At 36.3% G+C, this 26,781-nt stretch overlaps 2 protein-coding genes across 3 annotated transcripts; both read right to left on the reverse strand.

Annotated features, from left to right (window-relative positions):
* Nucleotides 1-3,985: 3,985 nt before the first annotated feature.
* On the reverse strand, nucleotides 3,986-6,603 carry LOC142537829 (uncharacterized). 2 transcript variants are annotated; one of them, XM_075643317.1, is made up of 6 exons: nucleotides 6,474-6,603; nucleotides 6,101-6,135; nucleotides 5,637-5,890; nucleotides 5,339-5,550; nucleotides 4,980-5,244; nucleotides 3,986-4,380 (listed from the first exon to the last, which is right to left on the reverse strand). In XM_075643317.1, the coding sequence occupies exons 2-6, from the start codon at nucleotides 6,102-6,104 to the stop codon at nucleotides 4,081-4,083; spliced, it is 1,035 nt and encodes a 344-aa protein (XP_075499432.1). In that variant the 5' UTR covers nucleotides 6,105-6,135; nucleotides 6,474-6,603; the 3' UTR covers nucleotides 3,986-4,080. The 2 variants fall into 2 exon arrangements, with proteins under 2 accessions (XP_075499432.1, XP_075499439.1); XM_075643324.1 differs by lacking the exon at nucleotides 6,101-6,135.
* Nucleotides 6,604-24,186: 17,583 nt separating this feature from the next.
* On the reverse strand, nucleotides 24,187-26,539 carry LOC142537824 (uncharacterized). The gene is made up of 5 exons (XM_075643313.1): nucleotides 26,452-26,539; nucleotides 25,614-25,870; nucleotides 25,316-25,527; nucleotides 24,958-25,222; nucleotides 24,187-24,550 (listed from the first exon to the last, which is right to left on the reverse strand). The coding sequence occupies exons 1-5, from the start codon at nucleotides 26,522-26,524 to the stop codon at nucleotides 24,257-24,259; spliced, it is 1,101 nt and encodes a 366-aa protein (XP_075499428.1). The 5' UTR covers nucleotides 26,525-26,539; the 3' UTR covers nucleotides 24,187-24,256.
* Nucleotides 26,540-26,781: the final 242 nt, after the last annotated feature.

The raw sequence follows: 26,781 nt of genomic DNA on the forward strand, positions 1-26,781 counted from the left end.
CCACATTCTATGTAACAACAATTGATAATGAGAATGTCATAAATTATATTTCTGATTAAACCCATTGAATCATGTTAAGAGCGTCTAGTAGTATCGCCCCATGATTCCCTAAGTATCACTGATAGTGCCTGCAAGAACCAGTCGGTTATGATTAGCGTACAGTATGGTCCCTCTATCTCATGTATCCCGATCGAATCTGAAACCATTGGTTCATCGAGGGTTGCATAAGAATTCGATAACTGTGTGACACATTTTTGAGAATAAATAGTGGTATTGTACATATGTACAATTGGAGAACTCATTCCCTAATGTACATCTCTGGCCAAAAATTCCATGTACTATTATTTCATCAGATCACACATGATCGATATGCACACCCGTAGGTGAGCGATGAATTCACGACTACAATGCACTGGCTCCTACACGTGTCGCAACTGTACCTAATCTCGCCACCTGATAACCCTTCTGGAGTCGGTAAACGAGTCAAAGCACATCCCTAACGTATAGAGCCTCATTGTTGTCCTGGGTCGTAAAAACTAATGGTGTACAATAACAATCATGAAATTATCTTTTCAATGAATGATAACCACTTGGAAAGTCCTAGGGAGGACAGTTCGGTATAATATTCATCATATGACTATCCATCTGCGTGTTTGGACATCTTTATGCCCTTACCAAGAAACGCGGTACACAACATCACATATGCTAGTCTCGAGCTCAAGCGACCTTTATCCATGTTTTAGACGGCTGAATCGACTAGGAACGAATTTAGATTACAGTGTTTACAAATGAGTTTCAACATCGAACTACGATTCATTCGTATTAAAGTATAATCAACGTCTTTATCTATGTTGATCACATTAGTATACAGATAAAGAAGTAACGAACCATGAATTAATAAATTATATTAAAATAAAGATTATCTGTTACAACTGAATCAATAAATTTTCTAGCCAACAGTTGGTTTATAGGACATCTACTCTAATACATGAATCTTTGAAATGCATGCATTCCTTCTTCGGTTGTTCGATCAGTTTGGAAGATCATTTTGAAGCCGATGTTGGTATGCCATTTATTTAAAATATATGCATGGTTTTGATACTTATGGATCCCTCGATGAATATGCATGGTTGGTTTTAATCCATATGCATCTTTCGTAAGACGAGTAGCTAGCTAGCAAAAATTGTTGCAAATTCATGTTACATTAATTTTTAGATTTTATCCAAATTCTTTATCAAAAGAAAATTAAGAATTACACATTATTTGTTTTATCTATGTGTATGGATATTTGGAAGGAGTTTTAGTTAAAAAAAAATGATTATCGAATCATCAAATTTTAAAATATAATTCAGATAAGTGCGGATGAACTTTATTAGTTAGTAAATGACATGAAAAATAAATAAAATTGATCATATCAAATAAACACGTGACGAATTGAAATTCGGGTTAATTTGAAGAATAATAATAAAAATGTACGCCGATCCATTAACTATAATAATTGAGTGCTCGATTTTGGAAAATTTTGATTCTCTTTTTAACAAATTTCCCCCGGCGTATTCAAAAAGGGAAAATCCAGGGGATTTGCAGATTATCTTTCCATAGATTTGTGGATCCTTTAGAATACGGTATCCTTAAAATTCTCCGTTTCTCAGAAAATAGTTCTAAAACCGCTACCTCTTTGTTCTTGTTTTTCTTGTTGCATCTTGAACAACGATATGGGTTCACGTCGTTTCCACGAATTATCTCAAGAATTGAATATACGGACCCCAAAGTTCAAAATAAAATCAGTCCCTTCTGCACAGATTCAAGTGATCTTCACTTTTTCTGGTACTCACCAATATTGTCGAAGGATTTTACGCCAAGATTCGACGGAGTTAGAGTCGTTGGGGCAGCGTTGGTCATACTCACGCCCGAAACAAATCCAGTTCAAACCCCAAAACACGGCGAGGTCCAAAGAAAAAATGTTCCGAACACTTTATCGAGGTCTAATAGGCTTTCGTCTATCGATTTCGGCCCGAAGAAAGTTGGCCGAGTTTGCGGTCCACAAGGCTTGGAATATACTCGTCTCCTCCATGTCTCAATCCGACAACCAGTTGAATCTCTACATCGATTTTAACCTGGTCCACCAACGCATTCGTTACGAGGATCATATGATCCAAGAGTTATTACTACTGGCGACTGATTGCCCGACCATGATCCCTAGTAGCGAAGCATCTATCAAATCTTTGAAAAGCATGATTGTCGATTCTAATTTGGATGACAGCCGCACGAGATGCTCGATCTGTTTAGATGATTTTGAAGGCGGTTGCGAGGGTGTTTGCATGCCATGCTGCCATATATTTCATGGGGACTGCATCAAGAGATGGCTGAGGACTAGTCACTATTGCCCCCTCTGCCGTTTTCAGATGTCAACCACTTAACTATATCATGCTTACGAATTTTTGCTGTGTATATTTCAAAACTAGGATTCATGCGCACCTAGGTTCTTTGACTGACTGTCTTTCAAGTTATTCTTTTTTTTTATTATTTTTTTAATAAAAGAACTTTAAAAATCTAGACTTATTTAAATGTTTTTAAAATATACAATTTTGTATTCAAACTCACGCTAAATAGTAAAATAATAACTAGACGCCCCTTGTACTCATGCGTGCGTATATGTAAATTTTTTTTTTAATACATATTTTTTTATGTTAATTAATTTTAATGTTTTTTTTAGGACTGATATGATGAATTAAATATTCGAAATTTTAGATTAATATAAAAATTATAAAAATAGATAAAATATAATAAACAATAATAGATAAGCGATCAGATATTTTCGTAGATAAATTTGAAAGGAGGCTAAAAGAAAATGAGGATTCAATGGTATTTCTGTAAAATTAATTAAGGCTTCATCAAATTTACTGAAAAATTGTTGGTAAAGGGGTTGATTTGTTTAATAAATATTAGCACCCCTTACACGCGATGTGTGTATGTTGGGTAAAGCAATTGAAACGCAGTGCTTGAGCTTTTGTGCATTTAAAAATATTTGAATTGCACTGTTACCACCAACCATAACTTTTGATAAAATGACAAGCGCTCACTCTTACAATTGGTATCAGAGTCAAGGTCAATTGTTTGACTATTATTGATTGCAATGAGTGCAATTATTAAGAGATAGATTGTTGTGTGCAAAAATTGTGTCTATTGAGTAAAGCAATCGAAACGTGGCGCTTAAGCTGTTGTGTGATCTAAAAACTTTGAATTGTTCCGTTACTACCAACTGTAACTTTTGATAAAGCTGTAACCGCTCAATCCTACGATGCATATATGTAAAAATAAAATTTGAATACATGATTTTTTATCTTATTAATTTTTGTGTTATTTTCAGGAGTGACACGATGAATTAATTAAATATTAAAAAATTTAGATTAAGAAAAAAATATATTTCGGAATTTAAAAATTCTAAAAAATATATGATTAATAAAAATAAATAAGTAATGAGATATATTGGAGACAAGTTTAGATGGTATTTCTGTAAAATTAATATTTTAATCAGGAAATTTGACTTCAATTTATTTATAAAATTGATTGTGGATCTCGCCAATTAGTATTGACTGGATGGCATATATGGTGGTAGCCTTTTGTATCATATTTCCGATTTATCAGAGAACCGTTCTTATTTATATATATAGGGATAGCGATTATCAACGTAAACTAAATTTCAATATCATTATAATTTTTATTGGATCAAGATATGATACTGTTATGATCAATATTTGATTATATTTAATCACAATTTAGTTTCGTTATTATTCAAGACAATGAAAACAGCTGAGCAATATTAACTCAATCACACCTCTGTGTTTGAGAATGTCGATCACGCCATTAGGCCATTGTTCTTACGCAAGATCCAACGACCCGATGCATTTGGGTCCGTGGATGAATGCCGGGTTTGAATTTCCGGCTTTCGTGATGGTCTAGGTGTATGTTTCCCCGTCTGCGATTACAAAATATGATTTATTCATGCACGAATATGTCGATATCCATCGACGAAATACAGGATCAGTCAAAAAGGACATACAATTTTAGCTTGAACATTCATTTCTTCCCAATCAAAAGTGTGTTCAAGATTGAATCTTTAATATTAGCATCAGCAAGTGCGATCAGATGCCCAGCATTCGGTACTTCATGATATTGTATCCATTGAAGCTTTTGAGCAATGAACCGTTGCAGTGTAACTGGAACAATGCCATCTTCAACGCCATGCCACAAATGTACAGAACCTTCTGTGTGGATAAAAGGATTTTCGAGTTCCATAGGATCGAAATCCCACTTCCCGAATCCAACCATCATGTCGTGGTGAAGGGACTCGTATTTTCCTTGCTGTGTTGCATAGCCCTATTGAAAGATTAAGTATTATGGCCAAATATAATATAAAAGAAAAACACTATTTGAGCATAGAATCAACAGCAAAGCCTTCAAAGGTTAAGCATAATTTCCAGAAGGAAGGGAAATCAAGAAAATACCAAGGTTGGTTTCTTCCTTTCCATGAAATGAAACATCAAAGGAGATTTTATAGAAAATATCGAGCCTAGACTTTCGACTGTGTGACAATTTTGTCTCATTTTATATTGAAAGATGACAGAGATTTTTAGGGGCCGTAAATCTTAGTGATGGAAGAACTTGTTCATCGAAAGGCCTAATATTTGAAATTTGAACATATATATAAACTTTTGGGAGTGAGTGCTATGTAGCATTGAATAAATGTCACTACTTTATCAAAAGCTATAGCTAAACACAACACTGAAACTTGATATTTTAAGCCGTATGCACAGTATCCTAAGCATAATGTTTCGACTGATTTGTGGTGCCATGTACACAACCATAGAGGATGGTAGAGACAATTTTTCTCACCAACAATACCAATTATGGCAATCTAACTGTTGGTTGTGTCCTACCTTGGATTAGGATAAAACAGAAATACAGTAAATATTCACCGGATTTGTAAGACGTGTCCCAGCCAACTCCTGAAGAACTTTCAGATCTGGAGCAGTAAAATTAGGCATCCCATTTGCAACACTGGAGGAAGGAAACCATTGCTGAGTATCCCACCAGTAAAGGAGCCACGGTGCATGGTGGGCCACTCGTAATGCCCATTGATCTCGACATGATTGTTGATTGTATGCTTCTGTAGATAAATTTGTAGGAAAACTTGGCCACCAATAGTTGACAACTGGGGCAATCAAAGTTGCCCCGGCCAGTCTGTTTTCATATGAGAGAAGTGAACAAACTTTCCAAAACCAATGATAGAATACAGAAAAAGAAAAGGGTGCCTTAATAAATAGCTAAGATTAACCTATGAGGAATGTATTTCAGGCATCCCCAAACTACTTGCCCTCCCATGGAATATCCAACAACAAAAAATTTGGGTCCAAGTCCCAATTGATCCCCGAGTTCTTCTATGTCTAAAGCTGTACTTTTCATGGTTCGTTTTGGATCAGGATCACTCTGACCATAACCTGGCCTATCAAAGGACACAAAGTATATCCCTAGTGTTTCAGCCAATTCCTGAAAATGCAAAAATAAGGTGTTCATTTGGAACGCCGCGGTTTTCAAAGAAAATGTCAGATTTCAACAGCCGTCCATGTTAATACCGATTTAGTAAGAAAATCCTCATGTCTACTTGAAAGAAAGCCATGAACCAAGATGATTTTGTATCTAGCTCTATCTTTGGGTACTCCATGCTCTTTATAAGCCAAGTGTCTCCCATCTCTAAGCTTAATTCGAGGGGCGGTAACGGGTGGACCATGAAGAGAGCCGCAAACGAGCGGAGGGGGAGGGTAGAAGGCGTTGTACGACCATGCTAGAAGCCCAATTAATAAAACAACTATAACTTTCCAAGACATTGCTGAAAACACAAAAGAGAATATATAAGATCTCTTACAAGAAAATAAGATATCAAAGGACTCTTATCACATTAATGTGTACGGAAAACAAGGAATTTCATCACCAACAGTCTTGGTAATAAATCTTTGTCATTTCAATGCCTAAAATGGTTAAGATAAGCATTCTTTAAAACCTGGAACTTTTATTTCCAATAAGAACACATTATACATACCCATACGTTACTCTTTTTTTCCCCACAGGATTACTCTGAAAAATGCCAGGATTCAATAAAAATATTTAGAAATACATAATCAATGAAGTTCACCAAAATCTGCAGATCCTAAACAATTCCTCAGAATATATAAGCTAATTTCAAAAAAATTCCAGAGTCCGTTAACAACCAAGATTCTTAAACTAAAACGTAACTTCAAAAAGTGAATACGAGCAGAAACAGATAAATTCTTTCCAAGAATCAGCTTTTGCAAGATTTGAACTTCACAACTCATGATCTAAGAAAACTTGTCAGATTGCAGCTAAAATTTCAAGATACAACATCAAAACAGTTGAGGCGAAGCCAAACCCATAATAATAACAGCAAAAAGCACCTGAAAATTACGAGAATGGAGAAAAATCTCTGTGGGCTACTAGCCAAATATCTTCAAACTAATAAATAGGATTGTTAGTTCACCCACTCCATTGCGTGAGATTGGTGCTATCCTTTTGCTACTTCAAATATTATCTTGAAAATTGTCCAGTGATTTGCATACCCTTAATAAAAAAAAAAAAAAAGAATTGTAATTGCCGTTGTGAAAAGCAAAAATTTATGGTAAAAAGTAAAATCTCAAACTCTTAAAATTTATCAAACTACACAATTTATTATATTTTTCTCTCTACTCAATTGTGAATTTTTTCACAAATGAGATATCTATTTATAGGAAATCTTTACAAATAATCCAAAAATAAAATACATCATTACCTACATCATCACACATAAATTTCTAATTTTACAACTCTTATTTTCAACATTCAAATATTCAACTATTACTTTTTCAACATTCAAATATTATTTTCAACAACCTCCTTGTGATGATGATCATGATACGATGATGTCTTCATTACGTGTTTTTGTACTGCCTCGTTAAAAACCTTACTAGGAAAAACTCATTGGGATAAAAACCATAGTAAGGGAAAAAGAGTGCAGTCACGTAAGCTACCCCTCATGTTGACACGAACAATTCTTCACAAATTTCGTAGATTGCGCATCCCAATATTATATATGTGCTTTCTGAATATTGACGTAAGAAGTGCCTTTGTGAAGAGATCTGATGAGTTTTCACTTGATTGAATGTGACGAACATCAATACATTTATTCTTCTCTAGCTCTTTGGTGAATGCGAATAACTTAGGATGAATATGTTTAGTTCTGTCGCTTTTTATGTATCCCTCTTTCATTTGAGCAACACATGCAGCATTATCTTCATATAGTATTACAGGCTTCTCGTCGAATGATAATCCGCATGAGATTTGGATATGTTGGGTCATTGATTTTAACCACACACATTCACGGCTTGCTTCATGTAGTGCAATAATCTCGGCATGGTTTGATGAAGTTGTTACGAGCGTTTGTTTCATGTGAACGCCAAGAAATTGCAGTGCCTCCACGAGTAAATACATATCCAGTTTGGGAACGTGCCTTGTGTGGATCAGATAAGTATCCAGCATCAGGCATAACCAATTATACTTAGATTAGTATCTTTTGAATACAAAAGTCCCAAGTCTGTCGTTCCTCGTAGATAACGGAATATATGTTTAATTCGTTCCAGTGTCTCTTTGTTGGATATGTGCTAAATCTTGCCAACAAATTTACGGCAAAAGATATATCAGGCCTTGTACAATTTGTAAGATACATAAGGGCACCGATAGCACTTAGATATGGTACTTCTGGACCAAGAATATCTTCATCATCTTCACATGGACGGAATGGATCCTTTTCTATGTTTAATGATCTAACAATCATTGGAGTACTTAAAGGATTTGCTTTATCCATATTAAAACGTTTAAGGATCTTTTCTGTATAATTTGTCTGGTGAACAAACTATTCCACATTCTTTTTTGTTCAATTTGTAAATCCAGACAATACTTGGTTTTTCCAAGATCCTTCATTTCAAATTCTTCCTTCAAGTATGACACAACTTCTTGAATTTCCTTATTCGTTCCAATGATGTTTAAATCATCAACATATACAGCAATAATTACGCATCCGGATGTTGTTTTCTTAATGAAAACACAAGGGCATATTGAATTATTTACATATCCCTTTTCATCAAGTGATCACTTAGTCGATTATACCACATTCGACCTGATTGCTTTAACTCATATAATGATCTTTGTAATTTCACAGAATAACATTCCCTGGATTTTGAACTTTGTGCTTGAGGCACCTTAAATCCTTCAGAGATTTTCATATATATATTACTATCAAGTGATCCATATAAGTAAGCTTGTAACAACATCCATAAGACGCATTTCTAAATTTTCAGATACCGCCAAGCTAATCAAATACCGAAACGTAATTGCATCCATCACGGGAGAATACGTTTCTTCATAATCAATTCCAGGCCTTTGAGAAAAACCTTATGCAACAAGTCGAGCTTTATATCTTACTATTTCATTTTTCTCATTTCACTTTCGAATAAAAACCCATTTGTATCCAACAGGTTTTACACCTTCAGGTGTAAGGACTATAGGTCCAAAAACATTACGTTTATTTAACGAATCCAATTCAACCTAGATGGATTCTTTCCATTTTATCCAATCCTGCCGATTTTAACATTCACCAAAAGATTTTGGTTCATAATCTTCATTATCATTTATGATGTCGATTGCCACATTATAAGAAAATATATCATTAATTTCTTTTATATCTTTTCGGTTCTATATTTTTCCAGTATTAATATAATTGATAGAGATTTCATGATTCTCGTCAGTTTGTGGTTCTGACAGAACATTTTCATCATCATGTGTTTCTTCAAGAACACCATTCTCTATTTTGTGATCATCATGTGTTTCTCCAGGAACATCATTCTTTATTTTGTGATCATCGTGTTTCTCTATGAATTTTCTTTTTCGAGGATTTTTATCCTTGGAACCGACTGGCCTTCCACGCTTCAGGTGTTTAATGACATCATGAGTATTTTCAATTTGTTTATTCGGAATTTCAATTCGAGCAGGGGCATTTGCAGCATGTATATATGATTTAGTTATCCCTTTTGTGTCTGCAAATGCATCTGGTGTCACGCCCCGAAACTCGGGATTTGACACCGGCGTCGTTTAACAATCACACAATTGAAACAACCAGCCTCGTAGCATAGTATAAACCGAAATACCAGTTTATTAATCATAATCTCAAAAATCAAAGTCTTTACAACTGAAATAACTAATGAAATAAATGCGGAAACGTTTTTACATAAAACTTGAGTACCTAAAATTCAGAAACCTCTTTGCTAGTAACTCTCGAGATTAAAACAATTCACCAGCCCCAAAATTATTCTGATTCTTCTTCTTCAATCTGCTCTTCGAATTTATCTGGGAAGGTTGTAAGGGGTGAGTATTTTGGGAAATACTCAGCAAGTGGGGGCCGTTCGAGTACAACAAAACAACATGCAATTTCGAAATATACATACCATGCAAGCATAATTCTTATCACGTGCGCATCATTAACCCGACACTGAGATTCATCTACTTTCAATGGTTTACTGATATCAGTCCCTAATTTTTACTCCTCTAAGGGGACGAGGCCGTATAGCGGTTATCTCCCCCACCGCGTAAGGGTACGTATGGTTGGGATTCCCACCCATATCAAGTTGAATTCTCACAGTGTCAAAAAATTTATTCATGCAAAATATCGTAACCAGAAGGGTGTAGAAGAAGAATTGTACTCGCCCGAATTTTTATAAAACCGAAAATATATGCATCGAAATTCAATAATTTAAAACAAGCCCACTTACCTTAAATTCTTGATGAAAAACGTAAAAAGGCTAGGGTTCTTCGAAATTCCTACTTCACTGGTTGGACGGCGACAGGGCTTCGCTGCGCTCGAAAATTCCTAAGGAGACTAGAGCACAAATTTTCGAAAATTTGGTGTGATATGTGGTGTGATTTTCGAGTCTACAAGGCCCTCCTATTTATAGGGGTTGGCTGCTATCGTGATCGAGTGATATCGCGTTTGAATCTGAATCAAATCTTTATCGAGAATCGTGATCTATCCGTGATATAAATTCGAACTCTAATTCTTTTATCTCTCAATTTTCGAAATTCTCAAATATGTACACTGTAAATTTCGAATTCTAGGGATTTTATTATCTTTTGCCTGATTTTTATCCCGGTATCTCCATATCAACTCAAATCTTAGGCATTTATCTGCGAAATTTCAAATAATAATATACACGATATTATTATTCACTCAATCTTGGTAAAATCTTACAAATCTCACATCCTCAAATGAGATAAATTCCTGGTATCCAAAATATACTATCGTGATAAAACTTAAATGATAAAACTTAAAATTCTTGGATTTTACATCCCTCCCTCCTTATGGGAAGTTTCGTCCTCGAAACTTGGGTTGGCTTGGTCTCCGAAGAGGTACGGGTATTGGTCCCTCATCCTTTCTTCTAGCTCCTACGTGGCTTCTCTTTCCGTGTGGTTAGACCATTGTAACTTGACGTAGGGAATGATACGTCGCCTTAGTACTTGATCCTTGGTGTCCACAATTCTGATGGAAACTTCTTCGTACTTCAGCTCTTCTCCCAAGTTACTTTCGATCATGAGCGGTTCTGCTTCCAACACGTGGCTTGGGTCCGAGATGTATTTTCGTAGTTGGGACACGTGGAAAACGTTGTGAATTCTAGGCATGTTTGGTGGCAGCGCCAATCTGTATGCTAATGTGCCCACTTTTTCCAAAATCTCAAAGGGTCCCACATAACGAGGGTTCAGCTTCCCGGCTTTACTGAATCGGACCACTCCTTTCATAGGCGAGACTTTTACGTAGGCCTTCTCGCCGATATTGAATTCCACTGGCCTTCTTTTCAGATCTGCCCAACTCTTTTGTCGATCTTGAGCTGCCTTGAGTTTCTCTCGGACTAATGTAACCTTGCCTATTGTTATCTGTACGAGTTCGGGTCCTACTATTATAAGCAAACTCGATCAATGGTAGATGATTGCTCCAATTGCTACTGAATTCTAGAGCGCAGGCTCGCAGCATGTCTTCCAGGGTTTGAATTGTTCTCTCGGTTTGGCCATCGGTTTGTGGGTGATAGGTCGTACTAAGAGTCACTTTAGTTCCCATGGCCCCCTGAAAGCTCTTCCAAAAATGTGAGACGAATCTTGGGTCTCTGTCAGACAGGATGCTCACTAGTACTCCATGAATTCGTACAATATTATCCATATACAGTGTAGCCAACTTGTCCAGATTATAGTTCATACGGACGGGTAGGAAGTGTGCAGATTTGTAAGTCTATCTACAATTACCCATATTCCGTCTTGACCTTGCCTCGACTTTGGTAACCCCACCACAAAGTCCATGGAGATGTGTTCCCACTTCCACTCAGGTATCTCCAACGGTTGCAATAATCCTCCAGGTTGTTGGTGCTCTACTTTGACCTATTGACACACTTGGCATTTAGAGACAAATTCTGCCACGTCTCTTTTCATTCCATTCCACCAAAAATTGCTTTTAAGATCTCTGTACATCTCCGTACTCCCTGGATGGACTGAAAACTTGGATTTGTGTGCTTCTGACAGTATTTCTTGGCGAAGGTTATCGCATTCTGGTACACACAGTCGCCCTTTCATCCACAGGACTCCTTTGTCATCAGTTTGTAGATCTTGAGACTTCCCGCTTTCGACTTGTCCCCTAAGTTTCTTTAGCTCAGGGTCTCGATCCTGGTTTAACTTGACGGTCTCTTGCAGACATGGTCTCGCGGAGAGTGAAGCCAGAGTAATTTTTCTCTCATTTTTCCGACTCAGAGCATCGACCACCTTGTTCGCTTTACTCGGGTGGTAACTGATTGTCAGGTCGTAATCCTTCAGGAGTTCGATCCACCGTCTTTGCCTCATGTTAAGTTCCTTTTGGGTGAACAGGTATTTGAGGCTCTGGTGATCTGTGAAAATTTCGCACTTGGCGCCATAGAGATAGTGCCTCCAAATTTTTAAGGCAAATACAACTGCTGCTAGCTCCAGATCATGCGTAGGGTAGTTCTGCTCGTGCGGTTTCAACTACCTTGATGCGTAGGCTATTACTCTTCCCTCTTGCATGAGTACGCATCCCAAACATTCCTTATCAGCAGTATCAAAATGAGTTGAATCACTCAAACGGTCACTGCGTTCAGTGAAGTTGGTCTCTTTTTCTTTCCCCTTTATCGATTCTTTATAGAGCTTGCAAAGGTGCTCAGGGGCTCGACAAATACGAGACCAATGTCCTGGAGTGCCGCATCTGAAACAAGAACTTTCAAATCTTTTCGAGTGATTTTCATTAACACTCATGTTCTCATTATGTCTTTTCTGTGGGTGGTTCGTGACGCCCTTTTGAGATGAGTTATACAAATAACTATCTCTATTGTTTTCAAAACCACGGCCTCGACCACGACCACGGCCAATTCCACGTCCACGACCACGACCACGTCCTCGACCTCGACCTCGACCTCGACCAAAACCTTGTCTTTGAATTTGATTTTGGTTTCCAGGTTTAAATTCATTTTTACTCACAGCATTTACTTCTGGAAATGCTGTTGATCCATTGGGTCGGGACTGATGATTTCTCATTAATAGCTCATTGTTCTTTTCCGCCACAAGAAGACATGCGATGAGTTCAGAATATATCGCAAATCCACGCACTCTATATTGTTGCTGTAAAGTTATATTTGATGCGTGAAACGTGTAAAATGTTTTTTCAAGCATTTCCGATTCTGTAACCTCATGTCCACAAAATTTTAGCGGCGAGATTATTCGATACATCGCTGAATTATAATCACTGACTTTCTTAAAATCTTGGAATCTTAAAATATTCCATTCATCACGGGCGGTCGGAAGTATAACTTCCCTTATATGTTCAAATCTTTCTTTCAATTCTTCCACAGAGCCATGAGATCTTTTTCGATGAGATATTAACATTTTAAACCTTCATCGAGATGTCGACGCAAAAATATTATAGCTTTTGCTTTTTCTTGTGATGAAGATATACCATTTTCTTTAATGGTCTCGCTTAGACCCAATGACTCAAGATGCATTTCTACATCGAGAGTCCATGGCATATAATTTTTTCCCGTGATGTCGAGCGCAACAAATTCGAGCTTTGTCAAATTTGACATGGTGGTACTAAAAAATTACGATGCATTTTATTAGTTAATGAATATTGCAATACAAAGTAATGGATAAACAACAATTACAAGCATTTGTAAAAATAAAGAAAACACACGAGGAGGATATTCTCCGATAAATAAAAGACTCGTGAGTATGATAACCAAAAAAATAAAAATAACCTTGAGAAAGTCATCTTCTTTTTTCTTCGAAAATTTGATGAAGAATAATTTTTAGAGAATAGGAGAAAGTTGGAGTGATTGAAAGAGTTTGTGAGATCATATTTATAGGGCAAAAACTAGCCGTTTTGTTACCGTATATGACCGTTGGTGTACAAAAAAATAAATGTATGTATTTGTATAATTTTATGGTAATAATATGGTGTATATAATATTAGTCATGTTTAAATAATTATGTATATCATATCACATTATTATAATGATGTGTCATAAGTTATTTTGTTTAAAAATCTTATAGGCTTTTATACTTGTCGTATCCCTTACCGGGAGTGTGGTATGTCGTCTTAACATCCTCCCAGGATTTATAACAAGTTTTTGAAAAATTTATTTTTATTATTTCTAATAATAAAATTATATTATATATTAAATATATACACAATAAATAAATAACAGTAAAATAAATATTATTACTTTTGTTACCTTTTTCTTCTGTTTGGAGCTTGGAAAAGTATGGAGGACTTTTAGAGCTTCGTGCTGATAACGTGTTGTGAAAAGTAAAAATTTATGGTAAAAAGTAAAAATCTCAAACTCTCAAAATTTACCAAACTACACACTTTATTATATTTTTCTCTCTACTCAATTGTGAATTTCTTCACAAATGAGAGATCTATTTATTGGAAATCTTTACAAATAATCCAAAAATAAAATACATCATTACCTACATCATCACACACAAATTTCTATTTTACAACTCTTATTTTCAACATTCAAATATTCAACTATTACTTTTTCAACATTCAAATATTATTTTCAAAAATTGCTTGTTATTTGTATATTTCTCATAAGTGATCCAATGATACAGAAAAACAATGTATAGTATTTTGCTAGAAATGTGAAATTACGCTGCACTTTGAAATAATTCGATTTGAAATAAAATTAGTTAATCTGATAAATAAAAATGAAAATCTTGTATGTTATGATCAATGTTAACTATTCATAAAACAAATACTTTAATTTTAATCTTGCATATTTTTCCCACACAATATTAGATATTTATTATTATTTTTTCTACAGAATATGAAGTTCAAACAAATTCTGAATATTATCGATTATATTAAACAATAGATCTACAATAGTTTTTTTTTGTCACGACACAAACACCTACATCTATTGCTTGAAATAGATTTTAATTCATGCACGATTTGTTTTAATTACTCGATAAAATGTAAAACAAATTTTCTTTAATTTTTTTTGTTTTTTCATATATAATTTTTAATTATTCGATTTCACCTTCCCACTTATTTCAGCGAGTTAAGATATTTCAGTACTTAGTTTTCATTGTACAAAGAATGTTAAGTTTTAAAACAAAAAATATATGTTAGAAACAAAGTTTTCATGTTTTCATGTTAACAAATAATTAAGACAAAACTGATTTAAGTTAAACAAAAGTCCAAGCCTAATAGAACGGACTATGTCAATAAACTAAACTGATTTACATAAACTAAACTAATCGAACAGAACTGACTCGGACCAAAACTGAAGTATATCTTATCTGTCTATTATTTTTCATCATTCAATTTCAAAGACATTAGTTTACACCATAGGGCTAAACTGATGCTTGGATAAGTTTTTTTCGTACAAAACTGACAGTAGTAGTGTAGATTATCAGTGTAATGTTGAAATGAACGAAAGAAAAGCCAACATACTCTTTCTTTTTGGAATAGATCTTTTTTGAAACTCAAGATCGTTATATTTAGAGTCTATAAATAGATAAGAAATCCAGTTTATTAAAGCTCCACAACTTTTGCAGATATTCAAGCATTCAAGCTTTCAAGTATCTGAACTAAACTCGATAAGTCGAGCACATCTTACAAAGAATTGTATATGATTATTGAAAATCATTAAGTACTAGAATATAACAATATTATAATTCATTGTAACATTCGTTTTTATTGTTGTTAATACATTATTTTTTTTATCTTCAAATGTATCAATCTGTTTATTTTTTTATACAAAATATAATAATTATTTGGTTAAATTGATGACATTTAAGATTAGGTGATTAGAAAAAATTCTAAGATAAATTTAAAAACCAATAGATAACGAAATTAAATTTGAAAGCAAGAGAAAAATTAAAAAAATGTAGAACACCAGAGTGTATGAACTTTCACTTTATGCAGTGACAACAGATAAGGTGAGTCCACTACTTATATCAAGTGAGATACTTATATATATGATTTTCATTCAACTTAGCACATTACAACATTTTATTAACTCACTTTGTCACGCCCCGAGACGGAGGTTGGTTGACACCAGCGTTGCTCTCAAATTCACATTCGAAAACAACAAGCCTCAGAAGTACAGAATTCAGAAACCAGTCTTTTATTCATAATACTGAATATTTAATGTCTGATACAACTCAATTAATAATGTTTTACAGCGGAAATGTAAAACCAGAAATACAATGTCGGAACAGATGCAACGGAATTTAAAATATGAATCAGAACTGAGAATAACAATCTTTATCACCAGCCCCAAAATTGAATCTGCTCTTCTTCTTCTAACTTTTCTTCCTCGTTCTTATCTGAGATGGGTTTGGTGGGTGAGTGATATGATTTTCACTTAGTAAGCAGGGGCGGGAATAACTCCCAGGTTTCGAAATCGTTTTCAACAGAAACAGTAATACAATAATATACAGAAAACTCGTATTTTCAGAACAGAAATCAGAATTCAGAGTTTACAGAATTCAGAACAGAAATCAGAATTAGTAAGCACTGAGCACGTTAGTGAATTTCATGGCTAAACTGATATCAGTCCCCTATATGTTCTCTCCTCTAAGGGGTGAGGCCATAATCAGAATCAGAATTCAGAAATGTTCAGAATATATATTCCTACCATTAGTTCACTAGAGAGTTTCAGTGCTTCAAAATCATATATCAGGAATCAAACATACAGAAAGTGAACTTTAAAACAGAATTATCAAACGGATTTCAAGATATTTATATGTAAGCCTACTTAACGTAATTTGCTAAATATTTCGGTTGCAGTCTTCTGGAATCTGGTTGCTGCTGATGCTGCTGCTGCTGCTGCTGCTACTGAAATCTGGTTGCTGCTGATGCTGCTGATGCTGCTGCTGCTACTGAAATCTGCTAGCTGCTGATGCTGCTGCTGCTGCTGCTACTGCTGGAATTCCAGGGTCTCACATCCCTCCCTCCTTATGAGGAGTTTCGTCCTCGAAACTTGGCTATACATGATCTTCAAAGAGATAGGGGTATTGTGCTCGCATCTTTTCTTCCAACTCCCAAGTAGCTTCTCTTTCGGTGTGGTTGGACCATTGTACTTTGACATATGGAATAGTTCGTCGCCTCAGTACTTGGTCTTTGTTATCCACAATTCGAATCGGAATTTCTTCATACTTCAGCTCTTCATTTAGATTGCCCTCAACCAACTGTGGTCCAGCTTCAAGAATATGACTAGGATCGGAAATATATCTTCTAAGTTGTGAGACGTGGAAAACATTATGGATTCTTGACATATCAGGTGGAAGTGCTAATCTGTAAGCAAGTGTTCCCACTTTATCAAGAATCTCAAATGGTCCGACGTATGTGGGATTCAGTTTTCCAGCCTTATTGAATCGGATTACACCCTTCATGGGTGACACTTTCACATATGCCTTCTCTCCAACTTCGAATTTCACAGGTCTTCTTTTCAGGTCAGCCCAGTTTTTCTGTCGATCTTGTGCAACTTTTAATCTCTCTTTGATCAAATCGACTTTATCCATTGTTTATTGGATCATTTCGGGTCCAACAATGGCTTTTTCCCCTACCTCATCCCAATAGAGTGGTGATCGACACTTTCGTCCATACAGAGCTTCGTATGGTGCCATTCCAATACTACTGTGGTAACTATTATTATACGCAAATTCGATTAAGGGCAGATGTTCGCTCCAATTACCACTGAATTCTAGAGCACATGCTCTCAGCATATCTTCTAGAGTCTGAATTGTCCTATCTGTTTGGCCATCGGTCTGAGGGTGATATGCCGTACTAAGAGTAACCTTAGTCCCCATAGCTTGTTGTAAGCTCTTCCAAAAGCGGGATGTAAACCTCGGATCTCTATCTGATAGTATGCTAGCTGGAACTCCAAACAATCGTACGATCTCATTCATGTATAATGTGGCTAGCTTGTCCAAATTATAGTTCATGCAGACGGTAAGAAATGTGCAGATTTTGTGAGTCTATCTACGATTACCCAGATGCCGTCATGACTTTGTCTAGACTTTGGTAACCCGACAACAAAGTCCATGGAGATATGTTCCCATTTCCATTCTGGAATTTCTAGAGGTTGCAGAAGTCCTCCAGGTCTTTGGTGCTCTGCCTTGACTTGCTGGCACACGTGACACTTAGAAACATACATTGCTACGTCTTTCTTCATTCCACTCCACCAAAAAATTTTCTTCAAATCTTTATACATCTTGGTACTGCCAGGATGAACTGAAAATTTTGACTTTTGTGCTTCAGACATTACTTCTTGTCGAAGGTTATCGATGTCTGGTATACACAATCGTCCTTTCATCCACAAGATTCCTTTGTTATCGATCTCAAAATCTGGTGATTTCCCTTCTTTAACTTGCTCTTTTAGTTTCACCAAAGCGGAATATCTATCTTGACTTATCTTGATTGTCTCTCGAAGACATGGTTGTGCTGAAAGTGATGTCAGGATTACTTTGTTCATATCCTTCCGACACAAAGCATCGGCTACCTTGTTTGCTTTGCCTGGGTGGTAGCTTATCGTCAAGTCGTAGTATTTCAAGAGTTCAATCCATCGTCTCTGCCTCATGTTTAACTCTTTCTGAGTGAACAAGTACTTGAGGCTTTGGTGATCAGTGAAAATCTCACACTTAGCACCATATAAATAGTGTCTGCAAATCTTTAGTGCGAACACTACTGCAGCTAATTCGAGGTCATGCGTTGGGTAATTCTGTTCATACGGCTTCAACTGTCTTGACGCGTATGCAATCACCCTTTCCTCTTGCATGAGTACACATCCTAAACCTCCTTTAGATGCATCACTGTAGATGGTAAAGTGTTTGCCTTCAGTTGGCAATACCAACACTGGCGTGGATGTAAGCTTCTTCTTCAAAGTCTCGATGCTTTTCTCACAATCTTCACTCCATTGAAATTTAGAGTTCTTCTGTGTGAGTTTGGTGAGAGATATTGCTATTGAAGAGAATCCTTCAACAAATTTTCGATAATAGCCTGCTAATCCCAAGAAACTTCTAATTTCTGTCACAGTCTTTGGTCTAGGCTAATCTGAGATTGCTTCGACTTTCTTAAGGTCCACAGATACTCCTGCTGCTGATATTATGTGTCCCAAGAATGAGACGCTCTCTAGCCAGAATTCGCATTTCTTGAACTTGGCGTATAGTTCCTTTTCTCTCAGCTTCTGGAGGGTGAGACGAAGATGTTCTTTGTGGTCTTCCTCACTTGACGAATATACCAGAATATCATCGATGAATACCACAACAAACTTGTCAAGAAATGGCTTGAACACCCTGTTCATGAGATCCATGAATACTGCTGGAGCGTTTGTTAATCCGAACGGCATCACCATGAACTCATAGTGTCCATACCTTGTCCGAAAAGCTGTCTTCGGAATATCGTCCGTCTTGACCTTGAGTTGGTGGTAGCCTGACCTTAAGTCGAGCTTGGAAAAGACCGTAGCTCCCTTGAGTTGGTCAAACAGGTCATCTATCCTCGGAAGTGGGTACTTATTCTTGATTGTGAACATATTCAGCTCTCTGTAATCGATACACAATCTCTTGCTTCCATCCTTCTTCTTTACGAACAGAACAGGGGCTCCCCACGGAGATGCGCTTGGTCAGGATCTTCTTCTTATCCAACAACTCTTGAAGTTGCTCTTTGAGTTCTTTCAACTCTGCCTGGAGCCATTCGGTATGGTACTTTTGAGATTGGTGTAGAATTTGATACTAAATTAATCTCAAATTCCACTTCGCGGTTGAGAAGTTCGCCAGGGAGTTCTTCAGGAAAGACATCCGGAAATTCTTGTACTACCGGAATCTCTTCTAGCGTAAGTGTGGTTTCTTTCTTTACCTCGCTTAACATAGCTAGGTAAACTTCTTCTCCACTTTTCATGGCTTTCCAAGTTTGAGAAGCAGAAAGAAGAGTCTTTCGTTCTTTGGTCTTGCCATGAAATAAAAGTTTCTCTTGGTATGGAGCTTGGATGGTTACCGTCTTTCCATGACAGTCTACTAAAGCATGATTCTTGGCTAACCAATCCATTCCAAGAATTACGTCGAATTCCACCATGTTTAGTTGAATCAGGTTTGCCTTGAAATTCTTATCTTCTATGAGAACACCAATATTCCGATATAGAGTGCGAGTTTCTAAAATTCGATTAGCAGGAGTTGCTACTCTATATGGTTCTTCTAAGTTATCAGGCTTAGCTCCTAACTTCTTGGAAAATCTCTTAGACATGAATGAATGCATAGCACCACAATCAAATAACACATAAGTAGTTATAATATTGATTAGAATGGTACCAGCTACGACATCATTCGAGTTGTCAGCCTCCTCTTGGGTGATAGCATAAACTCGAGCATTTGGCTTGTTCTCCTTAGGCTTGTTTGGAGTTGTTCCTCCTGCTGGTCCGTTCCTTGGATCTGGAAGAGGACATTGAGCAATGCGACGGTCCATCTTTCCACAACGGAAACAAGCTCCAGAATTCCTACGACATTCACCAGTGTGTGTGAATCCGCAAGTTTGGCACTTGACTCCTTCTTTGTTTGATTGAGAAGAAGTGGTTCCTTTGAATGGAGCACTGGTAAATTGGTTGCTTGAAAACCTAGGCCTCTTGAATTGCTGGCCCGATTGGTACTGGGTTGGCTGAGGATGTTTGAGTTTGTTCTCGCCTTCACGCCTCTTGATGTCATTCTCAGCCCTGATGGCGGCTCTCATCAATTCATCAAAACTATCGGGTTCGATAACGGCAAGGGCAGATTGAATACGGCTGTTCAACTCCTTCTTGAAGCGATGCATCTTCAAGGCCTCGTCTCCCATGATGGTTGGGGAGTAAGTTCCCAATGAGTAGAACTTGGACGAATACTCTACCACTGTCATGTTTGGTTCTTGAATCCAAGCTTTCAAATTCTGACAGCTTCTGCACTCGAACTGCTGTCGGGAAGTACTGCTTCAGAAATGCCTCTCGGAACCTTTGCCAAGTGATAGGTCCTGCCCTTACCATAGCTGGTGAGACTCTTTCCCACCATTTGGCTGCTTTATCCACAAGAAAAGGTGTAATCACATCTACCTTGACCCCTTGTGGAACCTCAAGTAGTCGAAGATGGTTTTCCACCTCCTTCATCCAATTTTTTCCGACCTCAGGATCGGAGCTTTCATCGAAGTTGGGGACTCTTGCTCTTCGGAGAGCCTCATAGTGCTGTTTCGTCCCATTCTGAGCTGGAGGTGGTGGCGGTGGCTGGTTAGCATTAGGGTTCACTAACCCTTATAGCGTGGTTGCCAAAATCGTGGCTATAGCCATCAAGTCCACCTGACTGAGGCCAACTGCTGGTGATGGTTGTTGCTGTGCATCCTCATCATTGCGGTTGTTGTTACGGTTGCCGTAGCGAGGATCGCGATTGTTTTTAACTGGTCGTCCGTCCATTTCCTACAATTAAGAAAGCTCTAAGGTTGATGGGAGAATAGAGACTAAACAAAGGAATCACAATGATCGAGTAATTGCTCCAAAATTTAAATATGAAACCAATGGATAGAAATAAATTTTTATTGATTCCTCAAGAAAGTGCAATTACAACGAAACATCGAAAATGAGAACATAAATGCAAATGGAACACGTGGTATTACAAAGAAAACCACTACTGATGTTCTAATCTATCACTTCTCCTAATCTCGGGCTACTGGTTTTGGGTCTACTGGTTTCCATCTACTGGTTCTGGTTTCGGGCTACTGGTTTTCAATCTACTGGTTCTGGTTTCCCTTACTGATTTTTCCCAACTGTACGTAGTTAGTCTATATTTTCAGTAGTCTATTACAGTAGTTAATTTTCAGAAGTCTATTACAGTAGCTTATTTCAGTAACTTTCAGAACTTAATTTCAGAACTCTATCAGAACTTATTATTTCTAGTTCCTCCTCCCCAGATTATGAAACCTGGTTCGCTCTGATACCACTTCAATGTCACGCCCCGAGACGGGGGTTGGTTGACATCGGCGTTGCTCTCAAATTCACATTCGAAAACAACAAGCCTCAGAAGTACAGAATTCAGAAACCAGTCTTTTATTCATAATACTGAATATTCAATGTCTGATACAACTCAATTAATAATGTTTTACAGCGGAAATGTAAAACCAGAAATACAATGTCGGAACAGATGCAGCGGAATTTAAAATATGAATCAGAACTGAAAACAACAATCTTCATCATCAGCCCCAAAATTGAATCTGCTCTTCTTCTTCTAACTTTTCTTCCTCGTTCTTATCTGAGATGAGTTTGGTGGGTGAGTGATATGATTTTCACTCAGTAAGCAGGGGCGGGAATAACTCCCAGGTTTCGAAATCGTTTTCAACAGAAACAGTAATACAATAATATACAGAAAACTCGTATTTTCAGAACAGAAATCAGAATTCAGAATTTACAGGTTTCAGAACAGAAATCAGAATTAGTAAGCACTGAGCACGTTAGTGAATTTCATGGCTTAAACTGATATCAGTCCCCTATATGTTCTCTCCTCTAAGGGGTGATGCAAGAATCAGAATCAGAATTCAGAAATGTTCAGAATATATATTCCTACCATTAGTTCACTATGGAGTTTCAGTGCTTCAAAATCATATATCAGGAATCAAACATACAGAAAGTGAACTTTAAAACAGAATTATCAAACAGGATTTCAAGATATTTATATATAAGCCTACTTACCGTAATTTGCTAAATATTTCGGTTGCAATCTTTTGGAATCTGGTTGCCTCGCTACTGGATTTTACAGCTTCGAAATATGCACTCTTTTAGCTCTAATTTCAAGTGATAACTCAAGGTTTTGGTAACATCAATTTCAGGGATTGAGGGTGCTATTTATAGGCCAAAAATTTGACTGTTAGCCTTTCAATTAATGACCATAATCTGCCATTAATAGCCTTTATTCCATGTTAAATGCTTCAGTTACCAGTCCTGAGCAGAACCAGTAGCTATCTGCTGGAATCTCGCTACTGAATTCTTCTGCTGCTTGGATTTTGTCTGCTGGAAAATACTATCTTCTGAAATATGAGTTGCTGCAGAAATTGATAGCTTCTACTGAAATCTGTTAGCTACTGCTGCTGCTACTGCTACTGCTACTGCTGGAATTCCAGGGTCTCACATACTTTGTCCTTCATTTTTTACTCTAATTACTTTATAGTGTGGTAGTCAAACATTGTGACTCTTTTCAACATTATCTTTTGATTTTTTTTTACTAAACAGCGACCTCCATTCTCAACAACTTAAATATTTAGAAGTTGATTAAATAATTATTTTTTATTTTATGTCTTTTTGTTTAATCATGCAATTTTTATGTCCTACAAGATATAATATAGATGTATAGATTATTGTTTAAGAAAAAAATTGGAGTAAATACTTTGAGAAGAAGTTTTGTATTGGAGATAAAAGGATATATTTAATCTAATAATTTATAAAAAAAAAGAAGTCGGATATTCAATTTTTACTATATTAAAGTATAAAAAAGATTCCGTTATATTGTTTTAAAATGGGTATAATGTATGATTAAAAGAGATGATTTAAAATTTTGAAATGTACAACATCTAAGTTCAAGATATGTCATTTTTTGGAAATTAGGCAAAAATCAAATTAGAAATATTGTTATATTTATATTTAAAAGTGTAAAACTTGGTAATAAAAATTATAATTGTCTTGAAAGATTAAAAAATTAATTTGCAAAAAATAAAACCAAACATTATTTAGTATTGAAAAAAAAATGTCAGATTCTAGATTACCTATCCGGTGGTTGCATGATTACAGATGGTGTGGATATTATAGGCTGAAATCCACTAATTAGGTGGAGTCGGTTGGCCAAACGTGTGTGCTGTGCATCATCATTTTTAAGTTCTAAAAAAAAAAAAAGTAGTCAAAATGATGTAATTAAGATAAAATCTATTGGTCAAAATATTATATTGAACTAAATTATCATATTAAAATGTCAAGATTTTGGTTTATGTATTTGTAAGCAGGGATGACAATCCTACTCGGACTTTTTGTATATTAAGATTTAAGACATGTTATCTTACCCATAGACGTTACAATCCAAAATATTTTACGTGGGACATACATGCGAATTATTTATTTTCAATTATTAATGATCAATTTGTGCTATAATTTGTTCAACGAGTTTCAGTTGGTTAGAGTTTTTGACATCTAAAGTGAGTTTGTCTAAAGCATAGGTATCTTGTGAGACGATCTCACGAATCTTTATCTGTGATGGGTCAACCTTACCGATATTCACAATAAAAAGTAATATTCTTAGCATAAAAAATAATACTTTTTCATGGATGACCCAAATAAAAGATCTGTTTCACAAATACGACCCGTGAGACTGTCTCACACGAGTTTTTGCATTTGTCTAAATTAGTGTTTAAATTTTCGGCTTTTTAGATGGTCTAAGTATTTGTTTCCCAGTATGCAATTGCTAAAAAAAATTGTAACTAAATCTAAATTACTATCTCGATTATCTGAGATAGTCTAATAGATGTTTATGCGAAATATCTTGTAATATTCATTCCATAAATTAAATACAGGATCAGTCACAATGGACATAAAAATTTCAGCTTGGATATTCATTTCTTCGCAACCAAAAGTGTTTTCAAGATTGCATCTTTAGCATCAGCATATGCAAACAGATGCCCAGCATTCGGTACTTCGTGATATTGTATCCATTGAAGCTTCTGAGCGACGAACCGTTGCAGCGTGTGAGGAACGAGACCATCTTCAAGGCCCTGCCACAAATGTACCGAAACTTCTGTGTCGATGAAAGGATTTTCGAGATTCATAGGATCAAAATCCCATTTCCCGAATCCAACCATCAAGTCGCGGTGAAGGGACTCGTATCTTCCTTGTTGGGTTGCATAGTCCTATCGATGAACAAAGTATTATTGCCAAATATGAGAGAATAAAAAATACTATTTGTACATAGAATCTCCAGAAGGAAGCGAAATGTTGGTTTTTCCCTTTCCATGAAATGAAATATAATGGTGCTTTTGTGGCAAATGTCGAGCCTAGATTTTCCATTGTGTGACAATTTTGTGCCTTTTATTGTGAAAGATGACACGGATTTTTAAGCACCGTAAACATCAGTGATAATTGAAATTTGAAATAATTTTTGCACTTTTGGAGTTGGGTGCTTTTTACTATGTAGCATTGAATAAATGTCGCTAAAGTTATAGCACAGCTAACTCTTTTAAGTTGTATGGCCAGCAACCTCAGTGTTGGTTGTGTCTCCCTTGGATTGAAATAAAACGAAAAGATAATAAATCCATACCGGATCTGTAACTTGTTCCGCTAGATAATTCGGAAGAACTTTCAGATCTGGAGCAGTAAAGTTAGGCATCCCATTTGCAACACTGGAGGAAGGAAACCATTGCTGAGTATCCCACCAGTAAAGGAGCCATGGTGCATAGTGAGTCACTCGTAACGCCCATTGATCCCGACAAGATTGTTGGTTGTATGCTTCTGTAGATAATTTTGGAGGAAAACTAGGCCACCAATAGTTAACAACTGGAGCAATCAACGTCGCACCGGCCAGTCTGTTTTCATATGAGAGAAGTGAACAAACTTTCCAAAACCAATGATAGAATACAGAAAAGAAAAGGGTGCCTTAATAAATAGCTAAGATTAACCTATGAGGAATGTACTTCAGGCATCCCCAAACTACTTGCCCTCCCATGGAATATCCAACAACAAAAAATTTGGGTCCAAGTCCCAATTGATCCCCGAGTTCTTCTATGTCTAAAGCTGTACTTTTCATGGTTCGTTTTGGATCAGGATCACTCTGACCATAACCTGGCCTATCAAAAGACACAAAGTATATCCCAAGCTTTTTAGCCAATTCCTGAAAATGCAAAAATAAGGTGTTCATTTGGAACATAGCGGATTTCAAAGAAAATATCAGAATTGAACAGCCGGTCGTGGTAATACCGATTTGGTAAGAGCATCATCATGTCTACTCAAACGAAAGCCATGAACCAAGATGATTTTGTATTTAGCTATATCTTTGGGTACTCCATGCTCTTTATAAGCCAAGTGTCTCCCATCTCTAAGCCTAATTCGAGGGGCGGTAATGGGTAGGCCACGAAGAGAGCCACAAATGAGCGGCGGGGGAGGGCAGAAGGCGGCCTTGTACCACCATGCTAGAAGCCCGATTAATGAAACCGCTATAATTTTCCAAGACATTGCTGAAAACACACAAGGGAATAAAACAAGATCTCTTACAAGAAAAGAAGATATCAGAGGACTCTATTACAAGTGATACTCTGCATTTTCTTGGATATTTGCTTTATGCATCCATACACTGTTAGTGGAAAACAAGGTATTTCCTCACTTACATCTTGGATAATAAATCTTATTTCCTAAATAAGAACACATTATACATACACATACATCCATCCATTTTACCACAGAATAAATACCGTACATGCACACAAAAAAACACATTCATTTTGTTTTTCCAGAGGATTACTTTCAATAATCACTGAAGTTAACCAAAATCTGCAGATTCTAAATTATTCCTCAGAACAAGCTAATTTCAACAATATTCCAGAGTCAATTAAGAACCAAGAATCTAAAACTAAAGCTAAAACTCAACTTAAAAAATTGAATGCAAGCAGAAACGGATAATTTCTTTCCAAGAATCAGCTTTTGCAAGATTTTAACTTCACAACTCATGCTCTAAGAAAACTCATCAGATTGCAGCTAAATTTTCATGACACAGGGACCAAGAACATCAAAACAATCGAGGCAAAGCCAAACCCGTTACAGCAAAAAGCACGTGAAGAAAAAGATCTTAGCGGACGGTAGCCAAATATCTTCTTACTAACAAATAGGATCATCAACTCTGTTCACCCACTCCATTGCGTGAGAGTTGTGTTATCATTATGAAACTTTAAATTTTTCTTGGTGTGCCTAATGAGTAGGATCATTATATAATGTTGAAAATTGTACATTGGTTGTTGTATGTGTATTTCTCATAAATGATATAATAAAGCAATGTTTAGTTTTATTTTATTATTTGAGAAAAAGATTTGTCAATTATTTTTAGTACAAAATGGTAAAGGCAAAGGGGTATACATTTGTCGAACATGTGAAA

This window comes from Primulina tabacum, chromosome 1, assembly GCF_025594145.1.
Source record: "Primulina tabacum isolate GXHZ01 chromosome 1, ASM2559414v2, whole genome shotgun sequence".
In the NCBI taxonomy this organism is placed as follows: Eukaryota; Viridiplantae; Streptophyta; class Magnoliopsida; order Lamiales; family Gesneriaceae; genus Primulina; species Primulina tabacum.